Genomic DNA, 24896 nt, shown 5'->3' with positions numbered 1-24896 from the left:
TGTGTGTTTTGCAGTGTGATAGTGAATTGTGAAACTGCATGATGGTGTTACAGTATGAATGGTGAAAGCAATGTTCGCCACACACACACCAAACCACATAAGTCACCAGAGAATGAGACTAGGAATTTTTGGAATGAATTTTTATATAAATAGATTCAAGTCACACTGTGCCAAAATATTAACACACACACACACACACACACACACACACACACACACACACACACACACACAGCTTCGACTTTCGCCTGGGACACAAAAACTAAACCAGGCAATAACACCGTGACTTTCGCCTGGGACACAAAAACTAAACCAGGCAATAACACCGTGGGAAAGACTCCATTAAACAGGTGTGCCATTATCATAGTCAAGATGTAATTACCACAACTTGTATTAACTGTTTACTGTCACTAGATGGGGTGCGGTGGCTGAGTGGATACAACGTGTGTTTCTTGTACTATGGTTCGCTGGTTCGATTCCCCTAGGGTATTGGTAGGCTCGTCGGGATGGGGATGTGATAAATGATGTTCTAGCAGAGACAAATGGACATGTATGATGGTAATTTGTCCAGTGGTAATGGAGTGAAGATTTTCCGAATGTAAATTGCTTGCTGATGATAAAACTGTCAGTTCATGGATGTCTAACACTTTGATTAGATGTGGGAAGAGGCGTGCGGCACCATCATCATCACTACCACCATCACCACTACTAGTATCATCATCACTACCACCATCACCATTATTACTACCACCATCTACTACTATTACTACCACCACCACAACCATTCCTATCCCATCACCCTACCATCCTATGTCTGCTACCACCCTCAACCACCCCATCACCACCAACCCCTTCACCAACCACCCCCATCACCACAACAGACCGTGAAACTCCCATCACAGTGTAGTAGTAGTGACCGCTTGATCATGTACATAACAGGTCTCTCTCTCTCTCTCTCTCTCTCTCTCTCTCTTCCTCACACTATCATGGCTGTAGTGTGAACCTGTATTGGTGATTAGGTGAGGTTGTTAAATGGTTGGTCGAGCCGTTAGTTGTGTATCATCTCCCACCACAGATGATGAGGGGGAGTGGGAGCGGGGGAGGAGAGGGGGTAGTTGCTTGGGGGAAGGTTGGTGGTAGTGGTGGTGGTTGTTTATTGGGAAGGGGGGGGTGTTGGTAGTAGTGGTGGTGGTTGTTGTTGATTTGGTGGATGTTGCTGGTGGTAGTAGTAGTGGTGGTGGTTGTTGATTGGGGGGATGTTGGTGGTAGTGGTGGTAGAAGTGGTGGAGGGGATGGTGGTGGTAGTGGTGGTGATAGTGGTGGTAGAAGTGGTGGTAGATGTGAACAATAATACTACCGGACGCCCACAAGGAATCGTTCACTAAGCGGTCAATGATTCCGTTCGTTCGTTCCTTCCGTGATTGAGCCAGCGAGCGGGCGGGCGGTCAGTCAAGCTCTACCAAGCGGTTATTGATGACCGCTATGGACTGTTATCGCCCAGAGATTATATACATAGACGGTCAGAGATTCCGTTCCTGTCTGGTGATGCCGAGAACTTCCGAGCTTCTGTTGAGTTCTGTTTTGAGAACCAACGGATTTATCAACGGTCTGGAATTCCGTTTTTGAGAGCCAACGGATTTATCAACGATCTGGAATTCCGTTTTTGAGAGCCAACGGATTTATCAACGGTCTGGAATTCCGTTTTTGAGAGCCAACGGATTTATCAACGGTCTGGAATTACGTTTTTGAGAGCCAACGGATTTATCAACGGTCTGGAATTACGTTTTTGAGAGCCAACGGATTTATCAACGATCTGGAATTCTGTTTTTGAAAAGCCAACAGATTCTCAAACGATTAAAAAAAACTTTCAGATGTAAAAAACGAAGGACTTTTGAACGATCCTAATTAACAAGTTGTCTAGAGAACTTTTAAATATTACTAACACGAAAACAAGTCAAGTTTTTTGGGGGGGAGGAGGTGTGGGATAACTAACATACTGTGAGGTGCCACTAGCCATGTCATCAACCCTCATTATAAAGACTAGTCCCCTTAGACATTGCTTAATAATTCCCAGTATGTCTGTTGTATCCTTATGGCTGAGGCGTATCAATAGGGGGAGGGGTACAGACACGTCAGAGAAAGGAGGGAGGAAAGGGAAGGGGAATATCAGTCAAAAACAAACAAGAAAAATATATAAAACAACAATAAATTACTAAGATAAAACTCGATGCAATAATAACAATAGATTTAGTTCTATTTCACTTTGTCTTGTAGATGATGTTAGTACGATACTTTACCCAAGGAGCGTGGCAGTGAGGAATGACCCGCCCCCCTGCCAGACGCACGATGACCCCTCCGCTATTCAAGACTTCAGGGCTAAGACACACAAAAAAACCTGCACACTAATTGAGGTAGAGTCTCAGAGCAATTTTGGTCCCATTAAAAACATCAGTTCTGAGTAAATGCTAAAGACAATCAGTTAAATACGCTCAAACGTCTCCAGTTAAGAGGAAAATTCAACGGATTAACTTTTGAGTATAAGACCAGCCACACCAGCCAGTCTGTGTTGACAGGAAATGACTCAGAGTCTTATTAATCGTGATAGCTCCTTCACTGTTGTATAATTAAGTCTAATAACCACACCATTAAGTATATGATATGAACCTGGATGTCAAGGCTATGTGTAAGGTGTCCCCTCCCTCACCCCCCCCCACCTTGATGTTTGCGTTTATAGAATCCCTCAACATCAGCATTTACAAAGTCCCTTGATATTTACATTTACAAACTCCATTAATACTTGCATTTACAGAATCCCTTAACATTAACATATACAAAATCAGTTGATATTTACATTTACACTCCCTCGACGGCTGTAAACAAGACGACCATCAAGGTGTAAAACAGTGTACTTCTGTAGACGATGTTAAAACCATTCTATTAACATCGACAAGAAACCTCCAACCAGATGGCGCTCCCGTCAGCCACTCACTACACACAGACTGACCTAAATAACACACTCTAGATGATGGCTGGTCTGTGGTTCATATTTCTTTTTAATGTTACCGATATGTTTATTGTGTGTTCGTGACCTAGAATACTGCGGGAAGGAAGGGAGGTCTCAGGTTACTGTTACGCAAGATGGTGACGCGGAGACAATATCTATCTATCTATCAATCTATATGTCTGTCTGTCTATGTACCCAATTTCCCCATAATTTCCCCACAATCTACTCAACCCCAACATCCCTATTCCCCCACAGTTTCCCCACCCCCACCATCGACTCACACCCAACGCCGAGACTTACTGCACATCGTCCACGGTTTGCGGTATCATGATAATGCTGCCTAATTTACCCACCAATGAGGAATTCTGATATTTCTTATTTTTTTTATATTAAGTCCAAGTGGCTGTGTCTGTGTGTGTTAAGATCTTCCTCAACAGCAACACACAGTGTCTCTCTCTCTCTCTCTCTCTCTCTCTCTCTCTCTCTCTCTCTCTCTCTCTCTCTCTCATTGATTTTCCCACAAGACAACGGTGGATAAAGTTGCCTACATCAGGTTACGAGGCGATAACCACATGTGGCCTTGTTCCTTTCTCACCGCTACTGGTTTGTTGTGAGAGAGAGAGAGAGAGTATGTGTGTGTCGTTGATGATGCGGATCTTAACACACACACACACACACACACACACACACCTGTTCCAACCAAGCACGGTCTTAAGTGTGTGTGCATACCGCTTACCTCACCTTGTATTTCGGTAATCACCTAAGCAAACAGACCTCCCACTCTCCCTCACCATCTCCCTCCTTCCTACCTACATGTACCTACCTTCACCCTCCTTCCCTCCTACCTTCACCCTCCTTCCCTCCCTCACCATCACCCTTCCTTCTTCACCACCTCCCTCCCTTCGTCAGCGTTATGGTGGTAGAGGTGGTGGTGATTGTAGTGGTAGTGACAGTAGTGGGTAGTAGTGACAGTAGCAGCAGTGGTGGTGATTGTAGTAGTGATAGTGGTAGGAAAGGCTGTAGACTTGTATAGGAATGTAGTCTCACCTACCACCCACAGCTGCTCTGAGATAGCCCCCCCGCCCTAATTACTAGTATATACAAGTTACTAGCCACACTTGACTACCTGGAGACAATAGTAGTAGTAATAATAGTAGTAGTAGTAATAGTAGTAGTTGTTGTAGTAGTAGATTCTCAAAGGCGTTCATACAAGTGCATTAATTCTTAAACACAGACACACACACACACACACACACACACACACACACACACCTCAAGGTTAGTGGCATACATCAACCCACTCCTTCTGCCCTGGTAAGTGAACCTTCGCCTGGCGTTGGTTCCATAAGGGTGACATTATCGGGTGAAGGGAAGGTGGGGGGGTGAACGTCCGTGTTTGGTTTATCCATAATGGTGGTATTAGAAGAAGGAGGAGGAGGAGGAAGAGGAGGAGGAGGAGGAGGAGGAGGAGTGTAGAGCAGCTTCTTATGGTGGACGGTCACTGACCCTCCTCGCCAGGTCCCCCACACACACACTTATTTATCTCCTCCTTACTTTTCCCTCATCAAAACTAATCTAATCAAATTTAACTCAACCTTAACCTAATCTAACCTTAACCTAATCTAACCTTAACCTAATCTAACCTTAACCTAATCTAAGCTTTACTTAATCTAACATTGGCCTTAATGTATCTAACCTCCTTATCAAATAATAATTCTCATAATTAAATCAAATAATAGAGGCTTTCCAGTGTTACAAGCGAGTGAGTGACGGTGACAACAATGATGCTGATTTCTTAACTAATCGATCCGGCCCTGATGTGTACACTCATGATGAACACCGATGGCTGACACCGATGGCTGACACCGATGGCTGACACTGATGACAGGTGAGAGTGGTTGCTGACACCATGTGATATGACTGGAGAGGATTTAAGTGGTTGAAATTCGTAGCCTAGCTGACAGTGGCGGCAGGAGAGGTGCACCCTGCAAGGAGCTGACACTGATGACTGACAGGGCAAACAAGTGGTTGACAATGCTGGTAGACAGGTTACACAATTGGCTGACACTGCTGGTTGGCAAGGCATACAAGAAGCTGACACTGCTGGCTGACGGGGTACACTAGGTGGAGGACTATGTGACATGAGCGCCTTTGGTGTTTAATTATCTTAATGTAAAAGTGTGTAGAGGAGAGGCTGTACAAGGGGTGGGGTGGGGTGGGTGGGGTGGGCGGGTGGGGTCGGGTCGTGGGGGTGGGGTCAGGTCGGGTCATACCACCAAAACCAGGTCAATGAAACATGTATAGACCCTGAATCTACCTGAGAATTCCTCCTACCTGACCTCTCTCTCACTGACCCAGAGTCATGGTTGATCAGTGACGAGGGGTGAGAGGGGGAGGGGGGGTGATGAGGAATGTGGTCACTGTGAGCTGAGTGATAGATGTTTGTAATGTGGTAGGTTGATATGGTAGGGTGGTGGTAGTGGTGGTAGGGGTAGGGGTGGTGGTAGGGGTGCTGACGGTGACGACAACATACTCAGCCAGAGAGGTCCTCAGGCAAGGACCTCTGGGGCATCTCAACTATTCGCTCATCCGCATGCGACCCTCAATGCTGTGCCTCACCCCCCCCTCCCCTCCCCCCTCAACCGGACCAGCACCATCTCAGTTGCAGGTTAACTGTACAGGTGTTATCGGTTCGTCATACAGAGCGAGTTGGGTTCATTAATTCACCCAATTAGAAACCAAACCAAAGTTTGGTTGCCGTCACTCCCAATGGCGAGGCCTACATTAAGAGAGGTCATGTAAACGGGTTGGTATGATACTGTTATTGTGTGTGTGTGTGTAAAGAAGGCATTTAGAGTGTGTGTGTGGACTTAAAATTCATCGTCACGTGTTGTGTGTGTGTGTGGGAGGGAGGAAGAGAGAGAGGGAGAGTCCGCTATGGTGTTGTGGAGGTGAGGTGAGGCCTGACGCACGCATGGCCAATTCAACAACTTCCGGCTCGTCTCCCCACCACCTCCACCCCTTCTCCCTCACCACCCTCTTGGTCACTACCTTCAGCTGTCTTTAAGGTTCACAGCACACAGCGTAAACTACAGCTGATAGCCGGCCGCCAGCACAGCTCTAAAATCCCGGTTAGATCTGAAGTCCCAATGGTTCTGTAACTCCAATGGTTCTGTAACCCCCAATGGTTCTGTAACTCTTAAGCTGATACTAAGTGAACGTATCTAGTCAAGGTAGAGTCTAAGTTCCATTAGCATGTAATTTTCAATGTTATTTCTGGTCTTTACCGACATTGTATTCAGGGGTAAAGTCGTCGTACTCAGGGGATCGTTATCGTACTCAGGGGGGTCAAGTCATCGTAGTCAAAGGGCCAAGACATCGTACTCAGAGGGTCGTCATCGTCCTCAGGTGGTTCAGACGTCGCCATAATCCTACTATAACTCTCCCGTGATGAAGGTGTGAGAGTAACGCAGCCTAAATTTCATACCTGACGCGTCCAGGGAAAGCGTAACTTAGTCAAACTTTTTCCCAGAAAGTTCTCATCAGGTATTCAACTGTCTCCACACAGCCCACGCCCACTCCCACACCTACTCGCACCCTCACCACATCCATCATACACCCACTTCCTCCCCACAACCACCCTCAACACACCCACAGGATACACCCACTTAACCATCTTCACCTGAACTTCCCACACTTATCCTCAGTCACTCCAGGACGTCTCTTTCAGGCAAGGTCCCTGTGTGGTGGTGCCTGGCTGGAGCATTGTAGCCACATGATCCAAGTCGAGACACAACGAATGGTACTGAAAACTTACATACGACACATTAACCATCCCAGGTCATGTTATAGTACCTCAGTGGAGCATTTTAAAGAGGTCGTTGTCTAATGGTACTTTAAAATACCAAATTTCAGCCTCGTGTGGTACCCCCTAGATACCTTCCTGTGTGCTGCTGGTATCCTACATATATACAACTACATATTAATTGGTTAAAGTCACCTACACCAACACGTGATAACCTCTCTCTCTCTCTCTCTCTCTCTGGTGGTAGGTGGCGTGATGTTAGCAGAACACAACAACAGGTTGAGTGCCACTGTAATGAGCTGTTCATGGTCACTGTTTGCACAATACTGTTCTGACTTTACTGTTCATTTTTCATACCCCCCCTCACACACACACACACACACACACACACACACAGGACAAATTTTCTTATATGTGACGCTATTAAGCCTGTTGAAATGTTGGTAGAAGTTGTGGTAGTAGTTGTGATGATGATGATAGTAGGGGTAATAGTGGTAATACTCATTGTTGTGGTAGCTGGGATGATGGTGGTAGTAGTGGTGGTTGTGGTGGGGGTGGTAGGACAGTCACCCACAACCTAAGTATCTGTTGTTCTCTATTTTTTCCCACGTTAATAAGTTGACTACAAGGTCAGCTATGATAAATAACCACACAGTTATTACTCATATTACCTGTGTCTTGTTTGGTTCACCTGAAGATTAACCACACTAACGATAATCTAACCTATTCTATCCTCACCTAACCTTACCTGATTTAACCCAACTTAACCTAACATGATTTAACCTAACCCAACTTACCCTCACATAACTAACCTAACGTAGACAGTGTGGCGACGTCACAACAGGAAACGGCAGAGATACCTTCCGTACGTGTCCGTGGAATGAAGAACAGGTGTGCTATGTAACGTTAGTCGGAGGAGGTCGTGAGAGGTCAAGTGCTCAGCTCAATCATGGCGGCAGGGCATTCATCTTGACACGGGCTTCTGAACAAGGCTTGAAATTGGGGATGATAACATTGACCTATCAAGCCTACAAACTTTCATTCAATTACCACCAACAGAACTTTTATTAGACCCCAGATACGACAGACAGACAGACAAATGAATGATCGTCTATACCTTCCCTAAAGGAACGCCTCTCGTGACTGGGGTGACCTTGTGTAGTTTATTCACAACACACGAGAGAAACTACGGCGTCGTGCTTAATTCAGTGATGAAGGCAAGAGTAGAGAGTGGGGGAGTGGGTGAGGGAGTGGGAGGAGGTGAGGTGGATCAGAGAGTGGGAGTATGGGGGAAGGTGTGTGTGTGTGTGTTTGTGTGTGTGTCCTTGGTGGGTAGCTAGCTATACCACTCTCCAACTACCACACCCACATTCCACCTACCACACCTACATTCCACCACACTCCACCTAATACCACCCAACACCACACAACCCCTTAAATAATACCAAAACCCTATTAACCCCATAACTACCCATTCTAGTTACCTCTATATTAATTTCTACTACGACAATATACAGTTAATAACAACGTGCAGAATAACCAAACATTTTAAGCACACGAGGAGACAGTGAAGGCGTGTCTGTCTGTGAATACCTAATGAGTTCAGGTGTGGTTCTGATGTTGAGGTACGTACACCTGTGAGGAGGATCTGGAACACACACACACACACACACACACACACACACACACACACACACAGTAACACATCATCCCACTCAGCTTAAGCATAGGGTATTGGTAACGTGTGTGTGTGTGTGTGTGTCGCCTGGCCTTCACTGTGCCCTGGTAAAGGTGAGACTGGGGTAGAGGAGGGGGAGGGGGCGATTATTTACCGTCTCCCTCACACCACTGTCGAAAACGAGTGCCAGTGTGGGCAGTAAGCGAGTAAAAGTTCCTCTGCAGTAGCCTTTATGAGAAAGAAAGTACGGTAATGCCAGACGCACTTTGTTGCTTATGCTGGCGTTAGTTTTATGTTCCAAACTCCAGAATAAAGTCCCATAAAGATTCTATTAGCAAATCTTATCCTATTAATTAGTGCAATTGAACATAATCTCGTTAAGGTAGAGTCTCTGTGTACCTTCGAAAGTATGTATGTATGTATGTATGTATGTATGTATGTATGTATGTATGTATGTATGACACTATCTCCCTTATAAGCCAGACAGTAAGGTACACTTTTTTATACAACCAGTTAAGAGAAAAATCCCAAAGAGTGACTCTGAGACAACCCGGGGTACAGGATACTAGTATTACACCCCCAAAAAACTCCAGGTCTTCAGCCACCCTGAGACACAACTAAACGCTGACATTAATCCCACCTACCCACCCACCCACCCACCACCACGAAGATACAAGAACCTACCTCTGATGCCAGTGCCTGAGTTATGTTCCCTTGTTAAATGTCTATGTTAAATTTGCTATTATAACATGCTATAATTAACCCCTTGACCCCTTCACTACGGGAGACGTCATTTTTAATATTGTATTTAGTTAACACCTTGTGATTTTCTTCGGCAGAGAGGAGACACCGAATATAAGAGTGGTTAGTGGATTGAAACATTGCAAGGTGTTGCGGACACACACACACACACACAGGTGGGAGGAGGAATGAGGTTGGGGCGCTGACCACCACCATAACAAAAACAAGTTCCTCGACACAGCTGGAGGTATTACTTTATCACTAAATATCAACCCAAAACAGCAACTCTACCTCCCTCCCTCACCCTCTACGCCCCTAACTGAGAGGAGGACGATGCTAGGAGGTTGAAAAAATCCGGGTGGGGGTCACAGCGCGGCCTCCCGAAGAATGTGAGAACCTGGAGGAGGAGGAGGAGGAGGAAGACGTAATTATTTCTACCTATATCTTGACTACTGAATGATCGTCACTTATATACAAAGACTTCGAGCTCGTATTCTCAAAAGTTCGTAACATCCAAGATTCTGTACTTTAAATTTTATTGTGTTACGTGTTAGTGTGGTTAATCTTCAGCTGATAAAAAAAAATCATAGGAAAATATACCAGGATTTATATTTTTTCTTCTGACTCACTAAAGCAAACTGTGTGAAATAAGTTCTCCAAAGGCGTGACAAGTGAGCGTCGTCGTGCGGAAACAAACTGCTGGGGATGTGGGTGTTTGAGGGCATCCAACACGGTACTACACTTCACTACAGCAACACACAACGCCAAGTATTTTAGGTTTTATACTTATACCAATGACTTGGGATTGGGTTAGCTCGCTCGCTCTTTCTCTCTCTCTCTTAAACACCAAGTCAGTCTTTTAAAAGCTGTTCGTATCCCTACCCCCCTTCCTCCTCCTTCCCTCCTCTCAGGTAAACAAAAGGTGAGGTACCTAATCTATATGAGACTTTGCACTCAGGTATCTAATACACATAAGAGTCTGAGCTGAGATATACTGAGGTAAATTTCGCTGAGAGATGCATTAAGGCCGGAGTCCCCAACGTCCAACACAAGGGGATAGGGGGGGGACATCACAGCCGACGGAAAAGGAGAAAAAGCCGCCACACACACACACACACACACACACACACACACACACACACACCATCTTAACACGGAAATGTCAATAACAGTCATACATTACATCCGACACAACTTTCGAGGTACACTGACACACACACACACACACGGTCAGGTCAACACAGAACAGCAGGTTTAAACAGGTCGAGTGAGGTCAAGTGTGGAGCTGAAGACAACACATCACCACATGACCTGACCACATGACCCGACTCCCTGCACATGACCCGACTCTCTGATTGACTCCCTGAAAAGTCTCCCTCTGCTGTCGAATAATTGTAAAACCTAATCTGGATCACCTACAGATTAGACAACCTCAGTTTACGTCGCCGAATGACTAAACACCCAACCTTGAATAGTGTTAGGGTGACCAATCATCAGGTGACATAAACTAGGGTGTCCAATCATCAGGTGACATAAACTAGGGTGTCCAATCATAAAGTTAACATGAACTAGGGTGTCCAATCATCAGGTGACATAAACTAGGGTGTCCAATCATCAGGTGAACATAAACTAGGGTGACCAATCATCAGGTGACATAAACTAGGGTGTCCAATCATCAGGTGACATAAACTAGGGTGTCCAATCATCAGGTGACATAAACTAGGGTGTCCAATCATCAGGTGAACATAAACTAGGGTGTCCAATCATCAGGTGACATAAACTAGGGTGACCAATCATCAGGTGACATAAACTAGGGTGACCAATCATCAGGTGACATAAACTAGGGTGACCAATCATCAGGTGACATAAACTAGGGTGACCAATCATCAGGTGACATAAACTAGGGTGTCCAATCATCAGGTGACATAAACTAGGGTGTCCAATCATCAGGTGACATAAACTAGGGTGACCAATCATCAGGTGACATAAACTAGGGTGTCCAATCATCAGGTGACATAAACTAGGGTGTCCAATCATCAGGTGACATAAACTAGGGTGACCAATCATCAGGTGACATAAAGGTGACCAATCAACACATAAACTAGGGTGACCAATCATCATAAACTAGGGTGTCCAATCATCAGGTGACATAAACTAGGTGTCCAATCATGTTAACATAACCAATCATCAGGTGACATAAACTAGGTGTCCAATCATCAGGTGACATAAACTAGGGTGTCCAATCATCAAAGAAACATAACCAGGGTGACCAATCATCAGGTGACATAAACTAGGGTGTCCAATCATCAGGTGAACATAAACTAGGGTGTCCAATCATCAGGTGACATAAACTAGGGTGTCCAATCATCAGGTGACATAAACTAGGGTGACCAATCATCAGGTGACATAAACTAGGGTGACCAATCATCAGGTGACATAAACTAGGGTGACCAATCATCAGGTGACATAAACTAGGGTGACCAATCATCAGGTGACATAAACTAGGGTGACCAATCATCAGGTGAACATAAACTAGGGTGTCCAATCATCAGGTAACAAACTAGGGTGTCTACTTTTCAGGTAATCTCATAATAATGTTGTTTTTCTGTCACTGATAACATTATCTAGAGGTAACAGCGAGACGGACCCTGACTTTTACACAGGACATTTGAGAGACGCTTGGTGGGACGCAAGACCAATTGAATGTCCTGTTTAGATAGATAGATGGTTAGGTTTGGTTAGGTTAGGTTAGGTTAGGTTCCTTGACTCTCTCTTCCGACCTTTGATGTGTTTACCTGTGTGAGTTACGACGAAGGTACCGTTCATTAACACACCTGAGATGGTAATTAACGTAGGTGTGTCTATATAAGGAAGAATTGTATACTGTCCTTAAAAGGTAATTTAATACATATTCAACGACTTTAAAAATGCCGAAGGATCTTATATGTGAGTGTCCTTGATCGTGAAGGTGTTGGTTGTACGTACGAGTGTCTGTCTGTCTGTCCGTAGTAGAAAAAAACAGGCGGAAGATTAGTACATATTACTATGTGTTCAAGGACAGCCAGAACACACACACGCACACACATATCTCTTGCCTGATTCTCTCCTTGGTTTTTTTTTATGCTGGTGCTAAGGAAATTCGTAAGGTGTGTGTGTGTGCTGGAGATGTGGTAGCTGGTAGGGAGGGAGGGAGGGAGGGAGGGGTGTTGGTAGGAAAATGGTGGTGAGGTGTTTCCCCCCAGGCACTAACGGCCCGCTACTTCACCCCGCCCTGCCCCCGTGCCCACCACTACCGCACCTATGCCCAACACACTACCACCTCCTCCCCACCACCACTACCACACACCTCTTGCACTCCTTACTGAAGCTTTAAGACAACACACACACCTTCCTCTCATTTCCTTGTTATTTACCAAGTTTAGTCAGTAATCAGATATACTTGTTGGCATATAATAAAAAAGTTATTGGGAGAAAAAAATGTTCTTGAGGAGTACTATTGATTCTAGCGCTTCCAGGTTAGTCCAGACTTCCTGTAGGTGTGTGTGTGTGACCTTCCAATCAACCTACACGCAACACACGTCTGCTCGGAGCACCTCGCTGGTGTTATAAGTGGTGTTGGTGTTTGAATCTGGTGTTACAGTGTTCTTAATTGGGTATATACTGGATGTTGAACCTGCCAGTGTGAAGCTTTGTTGAACCTGCCAGTGTAAAGCTTTGTTGAATCTGCCAGTGTGAAGCTTTGTTGAACCTGCCAGTGTGAAGCTTTGTTGAACCTGCCAGTGTGAAGCTTTGTTGAACCTGCCAGTGTAAAGCTTTGTTGAATCTGCCAGTGTGAAGCTTTGTTGAACCTGCCAGTGTGAAGCTTTGTTGAATCTGCCAGTGTGAAGCTTTGTTGAATCTGCCAGTGTGAAGCTTTGTTGAATCTGCCAGTGTGAAGCTTTGTTGAATCTGCCAGTGTGAAGCTTTGTTGAACCTGCCAGTGTGAAGCTTTGTTGAACCTGCAGGTACAGTATAATGAAGCCTCACTGATCTTAATAAACCTGATTCTAGTACTTACAGAACCTAGTACCCCCCTCACACATACTACATACGGTCTAATATGCCTGTCAGAGTACCTTCACCCAGTACTGTTATAACCTTGTCGTTTACAATTACACCTGACAGTTACCACACACACTTAGATCTTCAGTTACAGTTAGTTGTGTTCTTGACTCGAATAATGAGGATAGTGCTACCAATACGTCTTCTCCTCCCCCACCACCCCTCTCTCCCCCACCACCCTCCCCACCCCCTACACCCCCTCCCCCACCCCCCCCTTTGCCTTGGTATATGTGTCAAGTCCAACCTCAAGACGGGAGAGGAAAATTTGCCTCCCTAACCACTAACCTCAATACAACAACAACAACTACAACAATTACAACAACAATTACAACAACAACTACAACAAAAACTACTATAAGACTGCCACAAGGACATTTTTATACATTCTAAAAGCAAACCAACAAAGAGAGAGAGAGAGAGAGAGAGAGAGAGAGGTGGTATATAAAAGACACTGCAATTTTCACCGCCATCCTTGAACCTCTGCCGGTGACAAACTCAAAAGCACTGTCGCCCTGAGGTGGTGTGTGTGTGTGTGTGTGTGTGTGTGTGTGTGTGTGTGTAATAATAATAATTATTATTATTACGGTTTATTAATAGAGTTGCAGGCGGTGGCTGAAAATATACAGACTTACATTTGATTTAGACATAATGATATAATATGCATTGAATACATTTACAGGGCTGTACAGTACATAAATCAGGAGTTGTTTATTATTTTAACAATAGATGGGATGGTGCTGTTCTTATATCTATCGGTGCGGGCTCTTATGGGCTGAATTTTGTTGTAGTGGCGGACTGCGCGAGTTGGGGGTGTGTGTGTGTGTGTGTGTGTGTGTGTGTGTGTGTGTCCTTCATAGTGCATTAAAGAGAGGCCATTTGTATTCTCTCTACCTCAGTATAGACGTTAACCTGAATATTTGTGGTGGTGGTAGTAATGGTGGTGATAGTGGTAGTAATGGTGGTGATAGAAGTAGGAATTGTGGTTACTGTTTTTTTCTGTTAATTTTTAGCATTGTTAGTTGTTACTATTATTATTAGTGTTAATCATCATCATTTCTATTATTCTGAGTCACTATTATCACTATTATTATTATTATTATCAGACAACAATCATTTAACTCATCAGACGTGACAATCATGACAGTTGATAACATGGTGAGCTGAGGGAAGGAGGAGGAGGAGGGGGGTGTGAGGGATAAGGGGGAAGACATATATAAGGGATAAGGTTAAGTTAAATGGTGTGTGTGTGTCGAAGGCCATCTGTCAATGCCATCTGCGGACTTGACACAAATTAAGTCACTTTTACTCTTCCCTTACAAACACCCATAAGACAACCTTGGGATTTCAACCTCAGAAATAAATCGTGTGGAAAAAAAAATATTCAAGTGCATTGGGTAGATAAACTGTCTCTTGTACACACCTGAATGTTTATCTCCTGTACACACCTGAATGTTTATCTCCTGTACACACCTGAATGTTTATCTCCTGTACACACCTGAATGTTTATCAATGTTTAAAGATTGTTTCTTAGTTCCCATAGACACAAAATAAATTTTATGTTCTATAACTCAGTATCTTTTAATTATACCTCCTAATTGGTGTTACCTGAACGTATCTAATTAAGGTAAAGTCTCAGTATATTACGTTGGGGGTTAATTTGTTGTGGTTTAGCTTCAGTTAATAAGTTACGTGATCGTATGTTTTGACTTAATAGGAATAATCATAGTAAGGGGGAGTGTGTGGTAAGCCTGGAGACCTTCTGGACCAAAACACTGACGAGGGTTTGTTTGGATGGAGCGAAAAACGACCTTTGAGACCAGATTTGTGTCTCCGCCCTAACTCAACTCAATCCCCGCCCAACACACCCACACACACACTCAACAGAACCACACACTCTTACACCACACACACACTCAACAGAACCCACACACTCAACACACTCTTACCCAACTCAACATACCACCAAACTGTCACTGAAAGAGTTAGTTATTTCCGGCGACATAGAACCGCTAAGTTCCAGGAACTGGTGGTCGTGGTGCCCCGCGGAAAGTCTGGATTGAGGCGAGACCGAGAGGGGTCTGGAGACGGGGCTAGGAGAGGGTTTTAGAGAGGGCTGGGAAGAGCAGTGAGAGGGCTAGGAAGACTACGAGGGCGGTGAGAGGGTTGGGAAGACTACGAGGGCGGTGAGAGGGCTGAGAGGACTAGAAAAGGATAGAGTGGGCTGAGAGAGGGCTGTAAAGAGGGCTACGAGGGAGATGAGAGGGCTAGAGAGGGACAAAAGAGAACTACGAGAGGGATTTCATAAGAATCATTCCATTACTCATTAGTATTGTTTTTGTGTTTCTTCCCTTCAGGAGAGTGTAGAGAGACCCGGATGATCGTGAGTCAGGGCGCCGCCGAGTTCCAGTAATACCGGGGGCGGTGGAGAGGGGGCGGTGGAGAGGGGGGGTGAGGTGAGTGGCCCCTATCTCTCTCCACCCTGCCAGGTACACCGCTTGACCCGCACAGCTCTTATTATGTGGATACGGAACACAAGCGGATAGATAACAGATCTCTAGAATGACTATTAAGGTAGAGTCTCGGTCTAATTTTATCCGCCATCTTGAGTACAGGAAGAGTCTTTGTATCATCTAGACGCCATCTTGAGTACAGGAAGGTGCTATAGGATTGTTCTCAAGTCTTTTGTTACGGTTGGAGGAAAAAATATGTGTCGATGTAAGGGGCTTTGAGGACCTGAGATCCCGTTGTTGGTTCACACACACACACACACACACACAATTCACTGTTTACTGGTGTGTGTGTGTGTGTGAGTGAGTGAGCATTTCCCTGTTTGTGTATGGATGTATGTATGTTTGTGTATATATATATATATGAGAGAGAGAGAGAGAGATACGCGACCCCTTCTCTGGATGACACCATAGCCTTGTCTTCAAAGATACTAGGAAGAAGAGTAACTGTACTGGATAACATTGAGAGCATACTGGGAATACCCCCTCCTCTATCTCCCTCTCTGTCTCCCTTTCTCTCTCTCTCTCTCTCTCTCTCTGGTAAATTGTGCTCTCTGCAGGGGGCTTTATTTACATATCACGCTCACTGAGGGGGCCTTGTTATCATACTATGCTCACTGAGGGGCCACATTGTTTACTAGCACAGCAGCCTCGCGAGAATTCCACATTTTCCCTCGAACTTCTCTCAAAACACAGTGACCGTGACGATACATTTTGTTTATACGTTACTACCCCCCTTACCCCCTCACTCCCACCCCTCTTACCTCCCCTCCCTCCCTCACCCTTACGACAACAACAAGTATCAAATTCATTGTATCACCTGAAGATTAGACACCCCAGCCAAATTCCTCTGATAACTACCATAACAGATATATAGATGGGCAGATAAAAGGCGGGGGGGAGGGAGTGTGAGGAAAAGAGAGGGGGGTCAAGGAGGGTGTCTAAGATATTCGAAAGAGAGGTTGGGGGAGTCAGGAGATAAGAATGTAGATGTGTGCAGTGATCTGTGTGTGTGTGTGTGTGTGTGTGTGTACCGCCCTAGTTGTCGTGGTCAATATACGCTTGTTAACACCAGTCACAACATAAAACCACACAATAATAAATACAATTAGAGACACAGACAGACAGATGGACAGACAGACAGACAGACAGACAGACAGCGGTACACACACACACAATAACAACAGTTCTCCCACCAGTGTGTTCTCCCTAGATCGCTTACATCACAAGTTCCCAAACACAGTTACTCAGTATGTGTGCACCTCAGTCTGTGTACACCCAAGTCCGTGTACATCTTAGCCCTGTGTGCACCTTAGCCTGTGTTAACATCTCATTCGATGTGCACCTCAGCCTGAAGGTAACTCATTAACGACACTCCCTGTACCCGGGCCGACTAGGAGGAGTTACAGTGAATACAGCTACATCAGTGAACTCGAATAACAGTGAAATACAACACACAGTAAATACGATGTTGTAGTAAGATACATCACGGTGGGGGGAGGTGTGGTGGGGGTAGGTAGGGTGGTGGGGAGTGGGTAGGATTGGTGGTGGGGTGTGGTGGTGGGGTAGGTGGGGTGGTGGTGGGGGTGCATTAGAGATTGGTGGTGGGGGTAGGTAGGGTGGTGGTGGGGTGCAGGTAGGGTGGTGGTGGGGAGTGGGTAGGGTGGTGGTGGGGGAGGGTACATCAGCTAAGACGAGATAGTACATTTAAGTACATCAAGAATTAAGTACATTTGTTAATACTCATAATTACCATTTACTCTAAAGATCAAGCCATAAAAATTGGTTTCACAGTCCATTAAAGACATATGGCTGACACAGTAATCTATCGGACAAGACATAAGACTGACAGACTGGCATTGGGAAACAGTAGCCTGAGGGAGGGAGTGTCTGAGTGACGCGGTGGTGGTGTTGATGGTAGTGGTGATAGTGATGGTCCTAAGTGGTGATAGTGGTGGTGGGTAGTAATGGTGATGGTGGTGGTGTGGAAGAGATGGTGTGTGTGTGTACAGGTGAAGGGAGGAATGTCTTAAGAGGGGGGTAGCAGGATTGTGTCTAGCAGAGGGGTATGTCTGTGGTATGTGAGAGTCGTGATCCCCCCACACACACACACTCAAGCGCGCCCAGGACCTGTAAGAGTGAAGGTCACCTGTGTGGCCCAGGAGGGAGGAGGAGAGGGACAGGTGACTCTGCGTGGGTGCATGGAGTCAACCCCAATTACCGGTTCATGGGCTAGGAGCCATATGTCTGGTTCGTGGGCAAAATAAACCCTCACTGACTGGGTAGAATAAACCCTCATGACTGATCCCATGGGCAAAATAAACCCACATCATTGGTTCCATGGGCAGGATAAGGCCACGTGATGGGTCCTACGTGAAGGGTATAAATCACCTGTCAGGTTCATGAGGGGGAAGGGAGGGAGAAGAGGAGGGAGAAAGGGGAAGGTGGAGGGGAAAGAGGAGAGGGGAAGGGGGGAGGGAAACGAAGAAGGGGGAAAGAAAGGGGAGAGGAAGGGAGGGAAAGAGGAGGGGAAGAGAGGGAAAGGGGGGAGGAGACATCAGCTGATCTACCACAAGGGCAGCGTGCATGACTAACCCGTGACGTCAGCCTGGTCAACCTCTACACCCGGACAATGTCATCACCACACACCGGGCGCCTCTCTCACTCACGGGGGTTTTTGGCCTTACTGACATCACGTCCAAGTCCAAAGATCAACCAAAAGACAGACTTACTGACACCCGAAAGTTGGCCAAGTCCAAAGATTATTCCCCTCAACCTATGTCAGGATATTCTCAAAGGATCGTAAATTGAGTTTTTCTCGCGAGTGGAGACGTAAGAACGGATTTAAGAGTTTGAGGGACTTTAAGCTTGAGGGACTTTAAGCTGGAGGGACTTTAAACCGTAAAAACCTCCTAAAATGACATCAAAATAATACCAAGACTCTACCTTAACTAGATACATTCACTTAGCACCAGTTAGGACACACACACACACACACACACACACACACACACACACACACACACACACACACACACACACACACACACATACACACACACCAGCTCACCTTGGCTCCACCCTGCAGGTACCAGTGTGGTGGGATAAGACCAACACACTGTACAGAGAAAGAAAGTCAGGAGGAAATAGTAACACACAAGACAGACTGACTGACTCACTGACTCATACATGGCTCCTTAGTTCTACCTGGGACTTGGCTCTAACATTGACGACACACACACACACAAACACATTTACTTCTCAAATCTTCCATTACCCTTTGTGTGTGTGTGTGTGTGTGTTTTATTGTCTTACCACACCCAATTCCTAAAACAATGCATTTCTGTGTTTTATTCGTCAGTGAGTCTTAAACACGACAGTAGGGGGGAGGATGGGGGTAGTAGGGGGAGTGGGGAGGAAAAGGAAGGGGGGTGGTGTAGATCTCTCACCTCTTCTTCGTCCTTCAGTGAGATATTTTACCTGTGTGTTTTTAATTAATTTGTTTTAACAGGTAGATAGATAGATAAATAGAAGCCATTTTTGATATGTTTGTACAGCCTATTGAAAACACAGGTGAGCTCAGTTAGGCTTTAAAGTAGGAATCACCGCCTAGCACAAGTGACGCTGGTCCAAGGTTACGCCCCCACCAGGATGACACTCCTCCAGGTCCTGTCTAACCTCCTATCCTTCATTCTATCATCCTTACACCGTCACTTCTATCCTTCCTTCACCTTAGCTCTTCTATCATTCTTTCTACCAACACCCTCCTGATATCAAACTGTTACATACACACACACACCCATACACACCAGCCACTCCACACCCCACACCCAGCCACCCACACCATCTCCCCTACTCCACCCTTCAACACCCTCGGAAATGCTCTAACACAGCTGACTCAACGCGCGCCTCTTCATACCTGACACACAACACCACCTACACCATCTCACCCACACCTCCCCCAACACCCACACCACCTCACCCACACCTCCCCAAACACCTACATCTCACCTACACCTCCCCAACACCTGCCACACCACCTCACCAATCTTCCCAACACCTACACGACTCACCTACACCCTCCCCAACACCTACACCCCCTCACCTACACCTCCCCAACACACCACCTCACCGACACCTCCCCCAACACCTACACGACTCACCCCCACACCTCCCCAACACCTACACACGACCTCACCCACACCTCTCCAACACCTACACCACACCACCCACACCCCCAACACCCACACCCCTCACCTACACCTCCCCAACACCTACACGACCTCACCTACACCTCTCCAACACCTACACCTCCCCAACACCTACACCACCTCACCTACACCTCCCCAACACCTACACGACCTCACCTACACCTCTCCAACACCTACACGACCTCACTTAGCCCTCCCCAACACCTACACGACCTCACTTAGCCCTCCCCAACACCCACACGACCTCACCTGCTCCTCCCTCCCCCCAAGACATGCAGGTAACGGGACTGGCAGGCGGCTGCACCTCATACAATAATACCTTACCAATACCGGCGGCACCTTCCTCGCACTGCCCCGGATAATAAGGCTAGGTTGGGTTGGCTTAAGTTGGGTTGGGTTAGGTTAGGTTGGCTTAGGTTAGGTTAAGTTAGGTTGGGTTGGGTTAGGTTAGGTTGGCTTAGGTTAGGTTAGGTGGGGTTGGGTTGGGTTTAGTAATATAAGCTCTCATGTGATCTCCATGAAAATCTGTAAGGCAGTGTGGGGTTTCTTCTGACACACCCTGTACAAATCTTAGCTGTGAGTCGTTTTTGTTTTAATACATGGACCACAGTGTACCCCTGTACCAGCACATGGACCGGTACTGGTGGTGGTGGTGGTGGTCCAGACCATCAGATGGGGTGGCGCTGAAGGAACAGGTAAGATGCAGGAGTTCACTACACCTGGCTGGGGTATCTTGTCTCTCTTGGTGAAGGAGGACGGGGTGGGGGAAGAGGAGGAAGAAGAGAGGGAGGAAGAGGAGGGGAGAAAGAAGAGAAGAAGGAAGAAGAGAAGGGGAGGAGGAGGAGGAGAAGAAGTGGCTGTCTCTCAGTCCATTAACTAATATCCCTACTCAGCTCATAAACGTTACTTTTGTCTCACTGAACTACAGGTTAGGTTAGGTTAGGTTAGGTTATGCAGTAAGAGTTGAGACACACGACACATTGGAAAGCTTTAGTGAACGAGAACACACTATGCCTTCAAGGTGTCATATCAGGTGTGTGTGTGTGTAAGCTACCTTGACACTGGTTTTTAGGCCACACACAAACACACACACACACACACACACACACACACACACACACACACACACACACACACACACAACTCCGGTTTAACAGACACGCAGAAACAAGTAACTTTATGAAGGTGAAACATAAACAATGGATCAAGAGCACCAGGAAGTTGTGATGTGAATTAGATGTTTCTCAAGGGGTGGGAGGGGGGTGACAGGTGAGGGTGGTTGAGAGGGACAGGTGTGTTGTGGTTCATGGTTCAACAACACTCTCTCTGGCCTGGTCGCCTCTGTGTTGTGTGGGCCAGGTAAAGATGTTTAGTTCTGGATGAAAGCAACGTTATGGTGAGGTATTTTGTGTGTGTGTGTGTGTGTGTGTGTGTGTACAGGAGACATTACTAGCGTGTGTATGTGTATAGAGATGCATAGACAGACACAGACAGATAGGGCAAAAGGATAGACAAAACACGTACGGTGACCAGACCAGACCACACCGTCCCTGGCTCGGTGCCCAACCCTCAGCTCTGACCCGGGGGTACACACACACCACTGCCCGCCCACTAACGTTCAGATAACTGCTTCTTCTCCTCACTCGGTGCCTCGAATACCAGGCCAACCACCAGACAGGTCAAGAGGAAGGACTATACCTTACCATATGGCTGTTTAACTGGTGATCCTTAGCACGTGTAGAGGTATTTCCTTGTTCACGTATCCATTCCTAGACCTCTTAACACTCACTAATTATCTCTCTCTCTCTCACACACACAAACAGAAGACCTGGGGGTGTACTGACCTCCCTTGGGTTTTGTCTCCGGGTAGCAGATGCGGAAGAGCCCCTTGGTGCGTGTCCTGTAGAAGCCACTGTCCTCAAACTCCTGTGGGGTGATGTCCGACAGCGAGAGTGATTTCTGTAGGAGGTAAAGGGGAATGGTGAGTCAAGCTTTATGTGGTGAGTCAAGTTCTACAGTCAAGCTTTATATGGTAAGTCAAGATCTAAATCAAGCTTTATATGGCGAGTCAAGATCTAAATCAAGGTCTTATATTTGGTGAGTCAAGATTAAACTAGTTAAGTCAAGTTCTAAGTCAAGATTAAAAGTCAAGAGTATTGATCAGTGAAGACATATCAAAGGTATATAAATAAATATAATAAAACCAATCAATATCAATTCACTCTAATAATAATAATATATTCTCGTGTATATACTTAAAATATACCGATATGTTTGTCAAGTATAACGATATTCCCGAAGTATGATTAAATATACGTATACCATCCCAATATACATGGTTATACATACAAACATACATATATATACTCCCGTCCATATGATTAAAATACATACAATTAAATTTCACATACTGGTAAACATACATGTATACATATGAGTATACATCCACATATATCCCTCAATACATGGAGCGGGGAGGAGGGGGGAGGGTGTGAATTCATATGCATACAGACACACACCACAAGAGACCTTTAACCCACCCCCCGGCCCCCCTCCGTGCCACAAAGCCACCACACCCAAGTTAAAGTGTGTGTGTGAGAGAGAGATGCATAGATAGATATATAGAAAGATAGACAGACGAACAGACAGACAGATAAAGACAGACAGACAGGAAGCAAGAACACTAGCTACCGTCCAGCCAACATAACCTTTCATGAAACACACCACAACATATACAGTACTCTCTCTCTCTCTCTCTCTCTCTCTCTCTCTCTCTCAACAGGAAGTCGCCTCATCCGCGTTCCTGGGACCCATACCCGACTATCACCACCTGCCACAACTCACTACCCCCTGTACTATAAGGCCACCGGAAGCGTTGAATGTTTATGAAGGCAGTTTAGACGGATAGAATGTTTTTGAAGGCAGTTTAGACGGATTGGATGTTTTTGAAGGCAGTTTAGACGGATATAATGCTTTTTGAAGACAGTTTAGACGGATAGAATGTTTTTGAATGCAGTTTAGACGGATAGAATGCATTTTGAAGGCAGTTTAGACGGATAGAATGCTTTTTGAAGACAGTTTAAACGGATATAATGCTTTTTGAAGACAGTTTAGACGGATATAATGTGTTTTGAAGACAGTTTAGAAGGATAGAATGCATTTTGAAGGCAGTTTAGATCAAGTAAGAATGTTTATTAAGTTTAGACCAAGTAAGAATGTTTTTAAAGGAAGTTCAGACCAAAATAGAATATTTTTAGGACAGTTTAGACCAAGAGATTAAATTAAAAATAAAATTATTCACTATTTTTTGTTCTTTCTAAACTATGAAAATATATCTAACCCTGAACAGAGAGAGATATATGAGGGCGTTGGAGAGAAGTCACCAGAGTGTGTGCTAGGAATATATAATGACCCACGTATAATATATAACTCCCCAAGAACGCGAGACACCCACACCGCACCACACAATAATCACGAGTCGTTTGTTTCTTAGCGCCCACAATCACCACAATCCACCGCGCGCCATCGACAAGTAACAATCAACATCCTCAATATGATTGGACGTAAAATTCTGTAAGTGAAATACCTGATAGGATGAAATATTCTCTAGTGAAATATCTGATCGGACGAAAATCAAGTGGAAATGAATATCAGTTAATGATTTTTGCCGATAATTAACTCACCATAAACGATATTCTGATGGCTACGGTATTTATATTTAAAGATACCGGTATTATGCTGCTTGGTATAGATCTACGGTATATAAACAAAGATGGTGATAAGAGAAAGATGAAGGGCATTACCGTATTGAAGAACTTTTAAAAAAAAAAAAAAAAGTAATTTGGAATATTTTTGAAAAGTTCTTATAAAGTTTAGGATATTAGGTTAGGTAAAGTGAGGCGTGGCGATGAACCTTGACGACGCTGTGTGGTGGCGGCGGCCGGTTGTGGTGCTCCACCCTAACACCACCACACCCACACCACAAACTCTTTTGGTAATAGAAACAAGGACATACAACAGTTCATATTAAAGTTAACAACGTCCGATACTGAAGCACCTGGCGTTATAGGTTAGGTTAGATGTCCGAGCGTAGAGTAAACCCGCGTAGAGTAAACCCACGAAGCCGAACCCGCTTACTGTACCAACCAGGCAGGTCATAACCACTAACTGTTATGATATCTGGGATAGATGGTCAGGAGGTGCCAGGTTAACAGCAGAGATTGGTCAGGGTAGAGGTCAACCCCAGGTCACCGTTGTCACTGGTTGTCCAGACTGTTTGACATATTAACGTTAAATGAGAAAAGAAAACTAGTCGAATCCCTGATCTTTTAAGCTACACTCTTGGGACTCTCGGAACTCTCTATTTCAGAGGTCCTACACACGTCAATTTACCCCTAGACTCTAATCAACATTCCATCTACTGTTTACTATCTCTTAATCTTTCTTGGTTATTATAATAAGGTTTACTGTATACCGCCTTCATGTCTATTAACAAAGACGAAATAATGATGTTCAAATAAATGTTAGAAGTGAGTTTATTAATGCTGGTTAAACTTATCGGGATCTCTTATTGTTTCAAACTCACAAAAATACATAGAGCTTTTCTTTTGTGTTTTTTGGTCTCAGCATGGCGGACCGGTTTAATGACGTCACGTGCTATTCCTCTTTTTGGGGGGGTTTAAAAATATTCTTGAGAGACGCACTTAAGCAACGACGTCAAGATAGCGGTTATAACAGCATCAAAAAGAGTTATGAGACTTACTTTACCGCGTGCGTCATCTACAGTTTGACGACCAAAGAATTTAAGATATGAAGGCTTGCGAATTCATACTAGTAACTAGCAGAGGGA

The 24896-nt window shown here is 45.2% G+C and overlaps 1 protein-coding gene across 1 annotated transcript in view; it reads right to left on the bottom strand.

The window, feature by feature from the left end:
- Positions 1-24896, bottom strand: part of LOC121861078 — a 74065-nt gene that overhangs the window by 43677 nt on the left and 5492 nt on the right. The window contains 1 exon segment of the mRNA XM_042358624.1: positions 21892-22006. Within this exon segment, the coding sequence (XP_042214558.1) occupies positions 21892-22006 (115 nt within the window).

Source organism: Homarus americanus, unplaced genomic scaffold, assembly GCF_018991925.1.
Source record: "Homarus americanus isolate GMGI-L3 unplaced genomic scaffold, GMGI_Hamer_2.0 scaffold52806, whole genome shotgun sequence".
Classification (NCBI taxonomy): Eukaryota; Metazoa; Arthropoda; class Malacostraca; order Decapoda; family Nephropidae; genus Homarus; species Homarus americanus.
This window is presented reverse-complemented; position numbering and strand designations above follow the sequence as displayed.